The 17,435-nt window shown below is 48.9% G+C and overlaps 2 protein-coding genes across 4 annotated transcripts in view; one reads left to right on the top strand and one right to left on the bottom strand.

Moving 5' to 3' along the window:
- ANKRD34A (ankyrin repeat domain 34A) overlaps positions 1-17,435 on the bottom strand; it is a 114,952-nt gene that overhangs the window by 47,632 nt on the left and 49,885 nt on the right. The gene's annotated exons all lie outside the window — the stretch shown is intronic.
- Positions 1-17,435, top strand: part of POLR3GL (RNA polymerase III subunit GL) — a 61,536-nt gene that overhangs the window by 38,887 nt on the left and 5,214 nt on the right. For all 3 annotated transcript variants that reach the window (XM_088474163.1, XM_088474164.1, XM_088474162.1), the window contains exons 4-6: positions 2,914-2,982; positions 5,409-5,465; positions 8,220-8,293. In XM_088474163.1, coding sequence (XP_088330289.1) covers positions 2,914-2,982; positions 5,409-5,465; positions 8,220-8,293 — 200 coding nt within the window. The remainder of the gene's footprint in view (positions 1-2,913; positions 2,983-5,408; positions 5,466-8,219; positions 8,294-17,435) is intronic.

Here is a 17,435-nt window from a genome sequence, read left to right as displayed (position 1 = left end):
GTTCGGGTGTCGCGCAGACCCCATGAGACCATGGACCCCAGTTGTCAACGAGGCACCGTGCAGGCTGGTGGTGGTTCCATTATGGTGTGAGGTGTTCACGTGGCATGGGTTGGGTCCACTTTTTCGCCTGAACACGTCATTAACCAGTAACTGCTATGTTGCATTGCTTGACAACCATTTACTTCATGTACCCCCATAAAGATGGAATATTTAAGCAGGATAATGCACAGTGTCATCAGTCCCAAGTCGTCCATAATTGGTTTGAGGAGCATTCTGGAGAGTTCCGACGAATGGTGTGACCACCACGTTTGCCCGATATGAACCTAATTGAGCATTTATAGGACGTGGTGGACAGGTCCATTCGCACCAAAGATCCTACACCTGCAATTATCAGGGACATGTGGGTAGTTATACAGACGGCATGGGTCACCATCTCTCCAGAGGTCCACTTGTGGAATACATGTCACGTCGAGTTGCGGCAATTCGCCGTGCTAGAAGCGGTCCTACGCGATACTAGTCATCTATTCCATGACGTATATACTGGGCAAAAGTTTTAGGTTGGTGGAAAAAAAACTGCAAAGTAAGAATGCTTTAAAAAATATATTTGTTAATAGATTATTTGATTATCAATTAACAAAATGCAAAGTGAATGAACAGAAGATAAATCTAAATCAAATCAATATTTGGTGTGACCGCCCTTTAGTAGACAGATAAATAACATTATTAGAGTGAATCCCCTTCCTACCAACTAGCCAAAATGGTGGTTTGGGACACCCTGCTGGTGTCTGAATTGACATGATGTTTCTGTGGTGGGTTTGAGTCGTTGCAGATGGAGGTTCTTGAGATTATATAGCCGATTCTCTGCGTCGACAGTCAGCATCTGCAGGCGTTTACATCTGCGCTCTGTGCTGTAAGCCCTGGCGTGTCATGTGACAGCAGCTGTCAGGAGTTGGTTCCTCCTGTACCGCGGGCGATCCTTGGCCTATGGTGTCTTGGCCATGGAACTCTGCAGGTTAGCAGAGGTGGGTTCACTGCTAAATATAAAAATAGTGAGTGCTGGAGAAGATGGATGTAAAGCCCTATGAAGCAGGATATCAGGATAGGTAAAGATGACCATCAAATAGTGGCGGGGTTGCTGTCATCTCAAGAAGTTCAGAGAAGACCTGTTCATGCAAAATTCTCGTGCCGATCGGCAAGTTGGAGCATATACATGCCTGTTACTTATTATTATTGTTTATTTTTATTGTGCCCCCCGTTTTTCAAGTGTGCTAGGAAACCCATACAAACATGGGAAGAACATACAAACTCCACACAAATAGGCCACGATGGGAATTGAACTCATGATCTAAGGGTTATGAGCCGGTAATGCTAACCACTACACAACCGTGCCGTTAGGAGTAATATCTTTTGTACCTAGTACAGGGCAGGCACAAGCACGCAGTAATGGCGGTTTGTTGTACACTAGGCGCATATCCTTCCTGCCGATGTGGAGGCCTGCTTGGGAACATGTGAAATATGGAGGACAGTTGGGGGTCACCATTCCAGAAGAAAGAAATAGCAGATCGTCCGTGGGGTCTAACACAGGGCAGCCAAGAGGAAGGGGTATCACTGATTACCTGCTCCAGGGCTTGTTGTTGTAGTATGTGCAGAGAGTTAGATGTGGGAGGGACGTGTCCTAACTCAAATCTATATTGCAGTATAAGAATAAAGCCGTCCAGCATGTGTGGGCTACATGCAAAAGCAGCCGGTATTTACCCTGCATGCAAACTAATGAAATGCATTTACCCCACTTCATCATGGTTTGTCCAGGTGCAGTTATTTGCACTTTTTCTGGTTTGCTCCCAACTTAGACGTGCAGATGTTGCCCATAGCAACCAATCAGATTCTAGCTATTATATTCTAGAAGGTGTTAGTTAAATGATAAGTAGAATCTGATTGGTTGCTATGGGCAACATCTCCACTTCTAAAAACTCTCACATTAGTAAATATACCCCTTAGGGTGTGATAATTGGGCAGCTCCTGACGTGCATGTTAATGTCTTCCTTACAAAGAAAGGTATCTCCAGCTGTGAATATTGGACGACATTATTAGGGTCGTTTATCCAGGCTTTAATGCGCCACCTATGACCTCTGTATAATGCAGCCTGTCCATATATGAAAGTATTGAACGTGACAGACTTTTGTCTCCCTTGAGCCTTGGTAACTATGTAACGTTTAACTTCATGTGGAAGAATTTTTACAATACAGCCCTATGATTTTGCTTTTCAAAAGGAGAAAAAGAACACAATGTACACATAGAAAGGTCCTTTTTTAATGCAGGGGAGCATAGTGCCTGCACCCAGATTGTTCCAGCCTGTCGTTACTCACTGGCAAGCAGCAGCCATCTTGTCACCAGGCACAAACATTCCTCCATCCAATTAAATGTTTCTCGGGTCAGACCCTCTCGTCTCCTTCTGTGGCGTGAGAGATCAATCTGCTGCCGACACGTCTAACAGCTTAATAACCCAGCGGCGGAGATGAATTAGTTAGACCCCCATAACACCATCTGTCTGTGTGGGATTTGCTCTGTGGCGTTGGATGGGTTACCTTATACTGCACAGCAGGCCTCCGGCATGCCACCAACGCTGACATAATGAGGATTATAGTTACAGTTAAGGCTCTGACAGTCATTTTAAAAATAAGGAAGATTATATTTATTTATTGCTGAAAAGCCGTGAAGTCTCGGTGCGCACTGGTCCCGTCACGCAGTCCGCGAGCGACTGTATTCAGCGTTGTCGCCTGTCTCCCTGCTCTGGGTGGCACATGGCTTGTTTCTCTCACTATCTACGTGTTATATTGATTTTGCCTCTCGGTGACGCATGCATGTCTATTTTTATCTGTCCTTTTTTTTTTTTTTTATTCCTTCTCCTCTCAGATGTGGAACGTTACTCTGATAAATATCAGACGTCTGGACCTGTTGACAATGCTATTGACTGGCACCCCGGTAAGCTTCCACATTTCTCTGTGCCTTCCTATTAATCAGAGTAAAGATCCAAAGGCACACTACGTTCTTTCAAAGGTTAGGCCCCATTACTGCCACTGTACTCTCCATAACAGAAATAAATCTCTCTGGTTTGTAATGGTGACACTGGGCGATTATTATCGTGTGGATGTTATTACCTCAGGCTGTGGTTTGCTCCCAGGCTGAATCAGCCATTTCTACAACAACTGAGGGAGGTGCTCTGGAACGTTTGTGGGGCTCCATAAAACGTGGGTTAAATGTAACATTATCATGGCTCATTAAATCAATAATCATCTTAATGAATGAATCCATCAGACAGCCCTATATGCTTGTTTTCCCTTTTCATGTCAAAGTGCCTAGTTCTGAGGCGCCCACGTTTAGCGCCCGCGCACACTGTAATGCCGATGGGTGCGTCATTACACGTCACCATCGGCCGAACCAGCAAAGCTTTCAGTGCCAGGTGCAGTGCCATCGTCTGCCCATGGCCTCCTGTGCCTGGAGCGGTGCATCTGGAAACGCAGCTGCTTGCATAACACGCCCGCGACAGTCCCATGACACGCCCACTGAATGGACCGGTTATGGTGAGTGCTACTAGCCGTCGCCCAGGAGCGCCCATCATTTTTGCACAACATTTCCGATACCGCCTGTCCTTATCGCAATAGCGCCGAGGTGCGTACGCTCTGTGTAACGCATGCGCCGTAAGAGATTTTAAGAATTTTGCAAATGGCGAGGTTGCAATTCAGTCGCTCATCTACGGGAACACCGGCATTGCGTGCTACAGAGAAGTCTCATGCCATTAAAAAAAAAAATCACGTCTGCAGCTGCGTTTTGCCCAACTGCGCACTTTACCCTTTAATATCGTCGCCAATTTCACTCATTTTCTCGCATGCCTCTATGGGGTGCGAGGAAAAATGAGCAAAGATGGCCTTCGCCCGATCGTTCCGGCAGCTCTCCGCGCATGTGACCCTCTTGGTAAACAGGCCTTGTCCTTTTACATGCTGTCGCTCATTTTGAAAGCATAACATTACGGATTCTATAAGAGTCGCAAGAGACAAAACAGGCCGAGGCAAAGTTATTCACGGAGATTTTCTATCAGACCCGGAAAGAAATCCCAGATACATAGGCTGTTAATGAGTCAATAGACCCCGTTAACGCATAGGTACGGATCTTAACGCCCGTTAACAGGTATTAACGCCTGTTACTTTAATGGGCTTAAAAAAAAGGGCCTTGGGTGAAAAAGGGGCTCTAATTAAATAGCCCCGGGCGATAAAGCCAGAGGCTATCACCCTTTTTCACACCCATTAAATGAACGAGTCTAATTGAATTCCCCCCTTAGCTTCTTATGTGCATTACCAGCAATGTAGTCAGGTTTTTCAGCTGTAGAGTGATTGTGTGTGATGGGGGAATAGTCTGTCGCACTGTTTGCTTTGTAAAGTTAACAATAAAGATTTCAATATTTGGGTTTAGCTGCCCGTTTCATATTATGGGGCGGCTTTCTTTTGTTCATAAACATTTATATTTCTCGGTGTAAAGAAATCCAGGTCAGTAGTCTCTTTAAATGGAAAATGTGACAGTAGGCATTAATGATTTAAGAAAAAAAATAAATTAATCATCGATATATCTCCTGACACCAAGCTGTAAGGGTAATGAGGGGCATCACACACAAAGACCACCCGCCCTACACGCTTAGGGGGCATCACAGGTCACGGATCTTGTTTATCAGAACATATAATATTAATGAAGCCCCCGCTGATTTGTAGACTGTAATTGGGGATATGGCAGCCAGGAGAGTATAGTAGGAATTTATCCTTTATTCTGTCACAGAAATATCCACATACAGTAAGGTAACTATTATTTATTTATTACCAGTTATCTATATAGCGCACACATATTCCGCAGCACTTTACAGAGAATAATCGGCCATTCACATCCGTCCCTGCCCCAGTGGAGCTTACAACCAATATTCCCTATCACATGCGCACACACACACACACACACACACACACACTAGGGTTAATTTTTTGTTGGGAGCCAATTAACCAACCTGTATATTTTTGGAGTGTGGGAGGAAACTGGAGCACCCGGAGGTGACCCATGCAAGCACAGGGAGAATATACAAACTCCACACAGTTAGGACCGCGGTGGGAATTGAACCCACGACCTCAGTGCTGTGAGGCAGTAATGCTAACCATTACACCGTCTGTGCTGCCCTATTAGCTATATACTTTTCTGGTTCACGGTTACAGCACAGATACGCTGTTATTAAAGCATTGACGGGCTATTTCATTGCATTATTTCACTCAGACTTTGAGTTAAATATATGTTTGTTGCATGTATAGTATTACTACGAGCACCGATGTGTAACGATTGCTGTGGACACTTTGTTATTCTTGCTGTTTGTTTTCCAGATTGGAAACTGCTCCCTCGTGAGCTGAAGATCAAAGTGAGGAAGATACAGAAAGAAAGTAAGTTGTATCTTATGGTGATCTGTGTATTTAATACATGGATTCGGATGTTGATATATTTACTGTTATCAAACAAGCCACTTAGATGCAAGAAGTTTGTTTCATACAGAGGTGCTTCCGACACCTCCATTCCCCTCCTCACATCCTGTCACTGCCCCTGTCACATGCAGCCCTGTCCTCACTAACACATCACTCATCTCCTGATATACTCTGTGCTACTGGGGACCCTGCTCCTTCCTCTATATAACTCTCAGTCTGTGGCTTCCTGCTGCCTCCATTCCCCTCCTCACATCATGTCACCTCCTCTGTCACATGCAGCCCTGTGCTCACTAACACATCACTCATCTCCTGATTTACGCTGTGCTGCTGGGGACCCTGCTCCTCCCACTAAATAACTGTCTGTGGCTTCCTGCTGCCTCCATTCCCCTCCTCACATCATGTCACTGCCCCTGTCACATGCAGCCACTCATCTCCTGATATACTCTGTGCTGCTGGGGAACTCTGCTCCTCCCACTATATAACCCTCATTCTGTGGCTTCCTGCTGCCTCCATTCCCCTCCTCACATCATGTCACTGCCCATAACACATGCAGCCTTGTCCTCACTAACACATTACTCATCTCCTGATTTACTCTGTGATGCTGGGGAATCCTGCTCCTTCCTCTATATAACTCTCAGTCTGTGGCTTCCTGCTGCCTCCATTCCCCTCCTCACATCATGTCACCTCCTCTGTCACATGCAGCCCTGTGCTCACTAACACATCACTCATCTCCTGATTTACTCTGTGCTGCTGGGGACCCTGCTCCTCCCACTAAATAACTGTCTGTGGCTTCCTGCTGCCTCCATTCCCCTCCTCACATCATGTCACTGCCCCTGTCACATGCAGCCACTCATCTCCTGATATACTCTGTGCTGCTGGGGAACTCTGCTCCTCCCACTATATAACCCTCATTCTGTGGCTTCCTGCTGCCTCCATTCCCCTCCTCACATCATGTCACTGCCCCTGTCACATACAGCCCTGTCCTCACTAACACATCACTCATCTCCTGATATACTCTGTGCTGCTGGGGGACCCTGATCCTCCCACTATATAACTCTCAGTCTGTGGCTTCCTGCTCCCTCCATTCCCCTCCTCACATCATGTCACTGCCCCTGTCACATGCAGCCCTGTCCTCACTAACACATCACGCATCTCCTGATTTACTCTGTGCTGCTGGGGACCCTACTCCTCCCACTATATAACTGTCTGTGGCTTCCTGCTTCCTCCATTCCCCTCCTCACATCATGTCACTGCCCCTGTCACATGCAGCCCTGTCCTCACGAACACATCACTCATCTCCTGATATTCTCTGTGCTGCTCGGGAACCCTGCTCCTCCCACTATATAACCCTCAGTCTGTGGCTTCCTGCTGCCTCCATTCCCCTCCTCACATCATGTCACTGCCCGTAACACATGCAGCCCTGTCCTCACTAACACATCACTCATCTCCTGATTTACTCTGTGCTGCTGGGGAATCCTGCTCCTTCCTCTATCTAACTCTCAGTCTGTGGCTTCCTGCTTCCTCCATTCCCCTCCTCACATTATGTCACCTCCTCTGTCACATGCAGCCCTGTGCTCACTAACACATCACTCATATCCTGATATACTCTGTGCTGCTGGGGACCCTGCTCCTCCCACTATATAACTCTCAGTCTGTGTCTTCCTGCTTCCTCCATTCCCCTCCTCACATCATGTCACTGCCCCTGTCACATGCAGCCCTGTCCTCACTAACACATCACTCATCTCCTGATATACTCTGTGCTGCTGGGGGACCCTGCGCCATCCACTATATAACTCTCAGTCTGTGGCTTTCCATGCGCCGCCAGCCCCCTCCTCACATCATGACACTTGCCGCCCTGTTGTCACTAATGCAGTGAGGGGACTGGTTAGTGCCTCCCATGTGATCAGTGCACTTCTTTCCTAAAGTACTCTGTACTGCTGCAAATATCCTATTATTCAGGTTCTGATGCTGTGAACATTCCGTTGACTGGATTGGCCCTTAAACTGGGTGCCTGACCAATGAGCTGGAGAGATCTGGATTGAGTACAGGGCTCTGTACCTAGTCAAACACACCTTGAAATTCGCTGATGTATCTGCTTTCCTTAACTTCTATCCGGTGACTCGGACAAAGCTACGGATCTGCTCCCTTTATCAAAACTGGGGTCCTAGCATATGATCTCTTAGTAGTGTCAGATGCATCCTGAATATTCATTGACTAGGAACACAAGTACATTACAGCACGTGTTCATCGTCTCAGCTCTATTGTTAGCTTGGGACCAATATCAAAGCAGTAGATAACTATTTGATTGCAGTGCCCTCTACTGGCGTATCATGGAACACAATGGTGTATACGTGTGAGACTGTGAGGTATAGCAATATGAGATCTGGTTAGGAATATAATACACCATACTTCTGCTCGGCTATAAGATTGGCGGGGATCCCACTCCCCCCCCCCATGAGTTCCGTGGCTTCAGCTGGTTGTACACCTTGTGGGTTCCCATCCACATGTGATAGGCTGTCCTATGGACGCAGCTGTCTGTCCAATCACAATGCACCTTTCTACAACCATCCACCGGTATCTCGCACGTCTGCTCGTTGAGGAGCCTGGGAAAAGCTGGCCCTTCTAGGGGGCGGGGGTCTGTGGGGTGGTCCCCTCGTTGAATGCTGTCACATTTATGTACTGTAATAGCCTTGCTAATGATAACTTCTTCTGCAGAGTCTACTGTTGTCCTCCCGAAACACAAGCAGAGGGTCCCGTTGGATAAAGAAGAGATCATTAAGAAACTGGAGGTAAGGTCTCCTCTTACTGACACTTTGTGCTCTTACGGTGGATGTAATAGATAGAATGTATAGAAGAGGTTGCTATGTACTGTACAGATGAAGGGATGTTGGTGCTAGGGTCAGTCCTGTGCTATGATGCTATTACAGTATGTTGGGCGTATGTACTGCAGTGGGTTAGCTCCTGCTCAGGTGGCTGTGCGTCATGATCTGTGCATTGGGGTCTGGACCATAGAGTCGGCGGGTTCTGTGCCCATAGGGTCAGTGGGATCTGTACAGCGGGTTCTGCCCATAGGGTCAGTGAGATCTGTGCAGTGGGGTCTGCCCATAGGGTGAGTGAGATCTGTGCAGTGTGGGGATCTGTGCAGTGGGGTCTGCCCATAGGGTGAGTGAGATCTGTGCAGTGCGGTCTGCCCATAGGGTCAGTGGGATCTGTGCCGTGCGGTCTGCCCATAGGGTCAGTGGGATCTGTGCCATGCGGTCTGCCCATAGGGTCAGTGGGATCTGTGCTGTGCGGTCTGCCCATAGGGTCGGCGGGATCTGTGCAGTGCGGTCTGCCCATAGGGTCAGTGCAGTGTGGTCTGCCCATAGAGTCAGCGGGATCTGTGCGGTCGGTAGGATCTGTGCCGTGCGGTCTGCCCATAGGGTCAGTGGGATCTGTGCAGTGCGGCCTGCCCATAGGGTCAGCAGGTTCTGTGCAGTGCGGTCTGCCCATAGGGTCAGTGGGATCTGTGCCGTGCGGTCTGCCCATAGGGTCAGTGGGATCTGTGCCGTGCGGTCTGCCCATAGGATCGGCGGGATCTGTGCAGTGCGGTCTGCCCATAGGGTCAGTGCAGTGCGGTCTGCCCATAGAGTCAGCGGGATCTGTGCGGTCGGTAGGATCTGTGCCGTGCGGTCTGCCCATAGGGTCAGTGGGATCTGTGCGGTCGGTAGGATCTGTGCCGTGCGCTTTGTCCATAGGGTCAGTGGGATCTGTGCAGTGCGGTCTGCCCATAGGGTCGGCGGGATCTGTGCCGTGCGGTTTGTCCATAGGGTCGCCGGGATCTGTGCAGTGCGGTCTGCCCATAGGGTCAGCGGGATCTGTGCGGTCGGTAGGATCTGTGCCGTGCGGTCTGCCCATAGGGTCAGTGGGATCTGTACCGTGCGGTTTGTCCATAGGGTCGCCGGGATCTGTGCAGTGCGGTCTGCCCATAGGGTCAGTGCAGTGCGGTCTGCCCATAGAGTCAGCGGGATCTGTGCGGTCGGTAGGATCTGTGCCGTGCTGTCTGCCCATAGGGAAGGCGGGATCTGTGCCGTGCAGTTTGTCCATAGGGTCACCGGGATCTGTGCCGTGCGGACTGTGCCTAATAGCATTTTGTGCTGTGAATTCCATATAGGACAACTGGATGTGTACATTGGAATCTGAACGTATTCCAATGGTGTCCTTGTTATATACAGATGTACCCAGCTAGTTTGTTGCTCATAGCGCGCCATTCAGGCCTCTGTGTCGCGCCATGGAACGTTACGTGATGGCTGGACTTTGACGTACCGTGGTATTCTTCAACGAAGGATACGCTGCAGCATGTAATACAGCGCTTAACCGCTGGGTGGCGAGTGCTCCGCTGATGTCATTTATACTGAATACCACACTGTTAAATTGGATGGATATCACATTCACGCACTGTATTTGCATATTGCATGTTCGCACAACCAATCTTTTTAATATCACATAAGCTCTTAGAATGGGACGCAAATCAGTACATAACTGTACAGTAGTGTAGTTGCCCGAGTTATGACGATAAAACCGATACTGTAGATTAATGAGATGCACACACAGCTTTCAATGAGATGGGATGAAGTATTCTCTAATGGTGGGGTACTGTGTATATATGTACTAGTATAATATTTTGGTGCACAAGGATGAGGCCGCTATGTGCGGTTCTTGATATAGCTGGCTTGTGGGCTAAAGGTTAGGTGATCGCTTTGCAACAATGCTGGTCCCGGGTTCAAGCCCTGGAAAATTATTTTTTTTCGGCACTGTCGGCTCTGTACACTATGGTGAAACTAGTATTGGGCTGTTTAAAAGTGAGGCATTACAAACTGATTGTGCGTTTAAAACCGCAAACTTGCGGCAATGTCGGCACGTCGGCGCTGTGGTGGCTGTCAGATCAGGGGGTTGCAATGGGATCTCTGGCGCATGCCCAGTGGAGCCACTCCATATGCCTGTGGCGTATTGAGGATCATAGTACTACGCATGCCCAGTGGGTAGGGAGTCACAGCCAATGGGATCTCTGGCGCATGCCCAGTGGAGGGGTTGCAATTGGATCTCTGGCGCATGCCCAGTGGAGGGGTTGCAATGGGATCTCTGGCGCATGCCCAGTTTAGCCGCTCCATACGCCAGTTCGTGCTATGCCATGGCGTATGGAAGATCATAGCACTGTGCATGCCCAGTGGGTCGGGAGTCACACACAGTGCATCAGGTCCCTTCCCCCAAAGCAAGCAAGAGCCTTTCATAACCATAATAAAGGACGCTGTGTTAGCATTTACTGTAAGCAATCAGCTCAAGGTCTACCCTTGTGTCCTGAAAAGGCGTGGAATGGTGACCATTGCCAAGGACTCCATCCCCCATCTGCTTGGACAACTAAAATGCCGCTATGAATGTGTCGGTTTCCTATAATCTGAATGTGCGTTTTAAGACGCACGCTTGCGGAACTGTACCAGACTTAGGGGTCTATTTACTAAGCAGTGTTAGGAGACAGAGTGAAAAGTGATAAGGTGCCAGCCAATCAGCTCCCAACTGTCATCTCACAGGCTGTGTTTGAAAAATGACAGTGGGGAGCTGATTGGCTGGCACCTAATCACTTTTCACTCTGTCACCTAACACTGCTTAGTAAATAGACCCCTTTGACACTATAGTGATTTCATGACTTCAGAAACTGGTTAGTGGGCTCTGTTTGAAAGAGGGGTCTCTGTATTACACATTGAATGTGCGTTTTAAAACGCGAACTTGCTGCACTGTCGGCGCTGTGGTGGCTGTCAGCTCCAGGGGGCCTACAATGGGATATCTGGTGCATGCCCAGTGGAGCCGATCCGTACCTGTGGCGTATGGAGGCTCATAAAGTAGTACTGCGCATGCCCAGTGTGTCGGGAGTCACACACAGTGCATCAGGTCCCTTCCCCCAAAGCAAACAAGAGACTTTCATTACCATTATAAAGGACGTTCTGTTAGCCATTTACTGTAATTAGCAGTCTGCTCTGCCCTTGTGTCCTGAAAAGGCTACGAATGGTGACCATTGCCAAGGACACCATCCCCCATTTGCTAGGACAACTAATGTGCCGCTATGAATGTGTCTGTACTGTGCGTTTTAAAGCGCACACTTGCGGCAACATCGCTGTAATGTGTAAAATACAATGTCTTGTGCATTGTGGTTCCATGTAAAATACAGTACAGCTGGGTGGCATAGAGTAGCATAGAAATGGCAGGTGGTGGGAAGTTGAGGAGAGTCTACTGTACCTCAGTAAACTTGCTTAAGAATATTGAACTTCAATTGCTCGATATTTATGCAATGCTGTGTGTGCGTCGATACCTGTATGTGTTGGTATACATGACAGAATTCACACACCACCAAGTGATTTCTGTTTAATCCTGTAGTGAAGATTTAAAAAAAATAATAATAAATAAAAGTCTTTGATGCAGCACTTCGGAGATAATGGACCGATGAACGTGGAGACCCAGGAGGAAAGACCAGTGATCGATGCACCAAATCCACTGAATGAAGAACTGGACACCTTGGAGCCTCTGGTTTGTACACGCGTGAAAGATGCATCCCATTCATCAATCCGTCGAAAACTGTCCTTTCAAGAAGAGAATGCATGCACATGTAGCTGTGCTCAGATGGTGAGAGACCTCGTGGGAAAAGTGTGTCATCTGGAGGCGAAAATTGACACTTTGAAAGAAGGGCTGAAGGACACCATTGCAGAAGCAATGAAAGAAGCCATCCGGCAAACTAAAGAAGAATGTCAAGAGGCTGCTGCCCAGCGTACCAGGAACAGACATGACCAGGCAGTACAGTACGAAATGGCCACACCTGATGAAATTGACCCTGAGGACTACACCGACCCTGAGGATTACAACTTGGAGACTGCACCATCATTCCATTTGCTAGACATGGACACTACAGTGGCATCAGAACACTTGGACATGACACCAGTGCCATCATCCAGCCTGCCTCATTCGGAGAGTACACCAGTGCCATCATCCAGCCTGCCTCATTCGGAGAGTACACCAGTGCCATCATCCAGCCTGCCTCATTTGGAGAGTGCACCAGTGGCCTCGTATCGCCTGCCCGAACTGTCAGCTGAAGAATCGAGAGTCAATAATACAAGCTTACCTGTACTTTCACCAGGAACGCCTGTCATGTCGAGCACCCCAGCACCACAGACTGTATTTGGAACACCCTTGCCAGATATACCACTGGCTGTAATCACCGCTGAGAAGGACAATGAACTTTACAGAGCTGGCAATGGTGAGATGCATCGATATGCCCAAGCAATATTTCAAGAACATGTGCCCTACAACCTTTATTGCAATTGGACCAAGCGTGTGAACTTTGATGGCAGTCGGAAGAAAGTACCGATCCCCAACAATTTAAAAGAAGATATCCTCTCAAGATGTCGGACGAGGTACAGGATTGGAAAAGAGGAACTGAACCGGATAAAGAACACATTGAATGGGGTGCTGCGCATGCCAAGGAAACAAGCATGGAGGACAGTCACACGGCCACCAAGTAGAGATCAATCAACAAACACGACTTGAGACTTGAAGGTGCGGTGATGTAGAAAAAAGGATCAACATATGTTTCCAGTCATCCAGAAAAAAAGGTAGAGTATTGTACGGTGGTGGGTAATACTGTACTGTATAATGTTATTACTGTGTACATTTCTATTCTACAGGAAGTCTTGAAGATTGAATAACAGTAATGTTAAATTGCATAGATCAACAATTACAGTACTGTAATGTTTCCATTATTGTTATTCAATCTGCTGAGGACCGGAGAGGACTGTGGGGGTGGGTGGAAAGCAAAGGAGCTAAAGAAGCCCCCCCCCCCCCCCTGCAGCCTCTTCCACCATAACAGGTAGATCCTCTGTGAGGCCTACTGTACATTAACCCCTACCTAGACCACCAGGTCTAAAGAGAGGAAGAGGCGGCGCCGCTGGCCAGGACGTGCCAGCGACAGAAGAAAGAAACTGAGGACCGAAGAGGACTACGGCGGTGAAAAAGCGAAAGAGCTAAAGAAGTTCCCCCCCGCTGCCTCTTCCACCATAACAGGTAGGCCCTCTGTGAGGCCTACTGTACATTAATACTGTAGTTTGTTAGGCCGGTGATTTAGGGCCGGTATTAATGTGGATTAGTGTGACACACTGTTGGAGCAGGAAATGGCCCAGCACGGCGTATTCTCTCTCCTGCAGGGCCCTGTGTGGGGGATCGAGCGGGACGAAGAGCAAGAGTATCTCCGGTGAGAACCTGTGTGTCTGTCTTTTACTGTCTGTTCATCTCTGCCTATCCTCCTTTCTTCAAGGCGTACAGTGGACCTTGCACTCTGGTGCGAGGTTGAATCTGCTCCTGGTGTGCGAGCACCTACAGTATAGGTGAAACTCTGGATCTGAGGCCAAAAGTGCCAGTGATGATTCTCACTTAAAACCCAAATCTTTTTGTGTAGTCCTCGGTCCGGTAGGGCGTATCGGTCGGCATTGAGGAAGGACTGTTCTCACGTCATCTCCTTCCTCCTAGGTACAGTAGTCATGTCCGTGTCCAGCTTGGAAGTCCGGGACCATCTGAGCAACATACGGGCAGAAGGTGAGACGGTGCGACGCAAGCTACGGAAGTACACCAGCACGGCATTAGGCACCGCACCCCTCATAGAAATGCATGCCTATGTCATAGTGTAATACAGTTGTTGAGTAAAGACTTACTGAAAAAAAACTGCAGTAATGTATATACCAGGGCTTGACAAAACCCGGGGGCAGGTCTCCATGGCGACCAGATTTGGTTGCCTGGCGACCAGATTTTCAGCAGCCCCCGGGCCCTGTAGTACAGAGTAACAAACACACAGCCGCCAGCGGTGGCTGTATGTTTGTTATAGCAGCCGATGAGTCTGTCAGACTCTCATTGGCTGCTGCACCATCCAAGGAGTGAGCCGGCTGGAGCTCACTCATGAGCTCCGCCTTCCGGCTCACCCGCAGCAGGTTGGGAGAGAAGTCATGACGTCTCTCCCATAGTGCAGAGCGGCCAGGAGGAGCGGACAGCTGCGGTCGTCGGCAGGAGCGTGGATCAGGTAATTGCGTTTTCTTTTTTTTTTTAAGGGGCACTGCATAGGGGGGGTGGCCGCTACTGGGGACACTGTGGGGGCACTGCATAGTTTGGGTGGCCGCTACTGTGGGGGCACTTCATAGGTGGGGGTGGCCGCTACTGGGGACACTGTATGGGGGGCCACTACTGGGGCACTGTACAGGGTGGGGCCGCTACTAGGGGCAATGCATAGTGGGGACTACTACTGGGGCACTGTACAGGGTGGGGCCGCTACTAGGGGCAATGCATAGTGGGGACTACTACTGGGGCACTGTACAGGGTGGGGCCGCTATAAGGGGCAATGCATAGTGGGGACTACTACTGGGGTCACTGCATAAGGGGGACTACTATTGGGGGCACTGTATAGGGGGGACTACTACTGGGGCAATGCATAGTGTGGACCACTTCTGGGGGCATTGATTAAAGGGGCACTACATAGGGGGACCACTACTGAGGGCATTATATATGGGGACCACTACTGGGGGCACTGCATAGGGAGGTGGCCACTACTGGGGCACTGCATAGGGGGGGTGGCCGCTACTGGGGGCATTGCATAGGGGGGGTGGCCGCTACTGGGGGCACTGTACTGGCGGGTGTTGCCACTACTGAGGCACTGTATAATGGGGGTGTTACTAGGGCACTGTGTAGGGGGGCGCTACTAAGGGCAATGCATAGTGGGGACTACTACTTCGGGCACTGCATAGGGGGACTACTGCTGGCGGCACTGCATAGGGGGACTACTACTGGGGGCACTGCATAGTGGGGACTACTACTGGGGGCACTGCATAGGGGGACCACTACTGGGGGAGCTGCATAGGGGGACCACTACTGGGGGAGCTGCATAGGGGTGCCCAAAGCATATTCTTGCATCTGGGCCCACCACTCTCTAGTTCGGCCACTGCCGGCGGTGGCTTTGCTTGCCCGGGGTTTTTTGGCTGCGGAGGGGTGGTCTTTCTGGGGGTTGGTTGCCTGGAGAGGCGGGTTAGCTGCTCAATAATGTGGCTGTGGGAGGGTGGTTTACCTGGGGTACCCCGTTAGTGGTGTGGCCATGGAGTTTGGTTGCCCGGGGCGTAGGTGGTCAGTAATGCTGCCTCGGGGGAAGGGGGGGGGGGTCTGGCACCTACACTTTCATCCTGGCTCCTAGGTTTTAGAAACATTTGTCAAGCCCTGGTATATACTGTAGTAGAGTCATACTGTATACTGTTAAACTACTGTGTAACAGTGAATATATTTTGAAATTACTGTACACTACTGTGTTTGACCTACAGTATTTACATGTACAGTACTTACAATCCTTTGTGTTTACTTTTTCTAGTTGGCATCATGCAGGGACCATTGGTAAATACACTTTGTTTTCATCTTATCTAAAAGCATGTATTTAAAAATTGTGTGATTAACTGCATACGGTATATTACAGGAGGTTATGTTAAGTAAAAGAATCGTCATTCATTTTTAAAATTGGTGTTTGTGTGTAATTCAGTCTTTAAGTGCGTCTGAGACCCAACACGTGCATCTGTCGTTGTAAGGTACAGTTGGGGTTGTTGTGAATAATGTAGTGAGTTGGACACAGAACCCCAACAGTAGTGACCAGGAAGTAATGTTACTGTATTTCAGTACGTGACTTACAGTACAGTAAGAAATATCGTGCACGGTTTAACTATTTTTCTATTAAACGGTACGCAATAGCAGAAGATGCTTGCAGCATGGATCAGGGAGATTATCAGAACCGTAACTAGACTTTTGGGTGCCCTGTGCCAGAGAAAGCATTGGCGCCACCATACCCCCCCCCCTCAATTTTTTAAATAGGGACATAATATAGTGCACCTGAAAAATGGCCATGGCTTTATGGGGAAGGGCCAGGGAAGAGATAGGGGCGGCCAGGAGATGCTGGGGATAAAAGAAGAGGAAACTACAAGTGAGAATGATAATAAACAGTATAGTTGACAGGACCAAACAGCACCCCCTGATCTGTGGTGCCCTGTGCCATGGCACCACCCTAGTTACGGCCCTGAGCATTAGTCTGGGATGCACTGTGTGTGACTCCAGACCGACTCTACTGGGCATGCGCAGTACTATGAGACGCTAAACGCTATAGCGCAACTCACAGGGCGCTACGTGGGTACTGTATGGAGCGCCGTACACCACTTCCTTGAGCACACAGTGCATCAGCAGTACAGTGGCATAAAGTGGCATAGAAATGCCAGGTGGTATGAAGCTGTAGACAATGTATTGAGTTCAGTTGGCTTTGATAAAAATACTGAACTTCAATTGCTCGGTCTACAGTGTATATATGCAATACTGGGTCAGCTCAGATACTGTACCTGTATCTATTAGAGCAGGAAGTTCACTGGGGCTTGCGGTGGACGAGACCCTACCACAAGGGTCTCGTCGCAAGCCCAATGGTCGTGATAATCGCGACCATCGCCAGGCCGCCCGCACAAGCTGTATATATCACCAACCAATCGGCTTCTAACTTACATTTTGCAGGCTGTGTTTAAGAAATGATAGCTTGGAGCTAATTGGTTGGTGATGTATATTTCACAATTTTATCTCACATCAAGCTTTGATACATACAGTATGCCCTAAGTCTGGGATGCACTGTGTGTGACTCCCGACCCACTGGGCACGCGCAGTGCTATGATCTTCCATACGCCATGGCACAGCGCGAACTGGCGTATGGAGCGGCTCCACTGGGCATGCGCCAGAGATCCCATTGTAACCCCTCGGAGCTGACAGCCACCACAGCGCCGACGTGCCGCAAGTGTGCGTTTTAAATCGCACAATCCGTTTGTAATACAGAGACCTCACTTTTAAACAGAGCCCACT

The sequence above is a fragment of the Taudactylus pleione genome, unplaced genomic scaffold, assembly GCF_031769625.1.
Source record: "Taudactylus pleione unplaced genomic scaffold, aTauple2 ptg000148l, whole genome shotgun sequence".
Classification (NCBI taxonomy): Eukaryota; Metazoa; Chordata; class Amphibia; order Anura; family Myobatrachidae; genus Taudactylus; species Taudactylus pleione.
The sequence above is the reverse complement of the archived record's forward strand: the minus strand, read 5'-3'. Positions and strand labels throughout refer to the sequence as shown.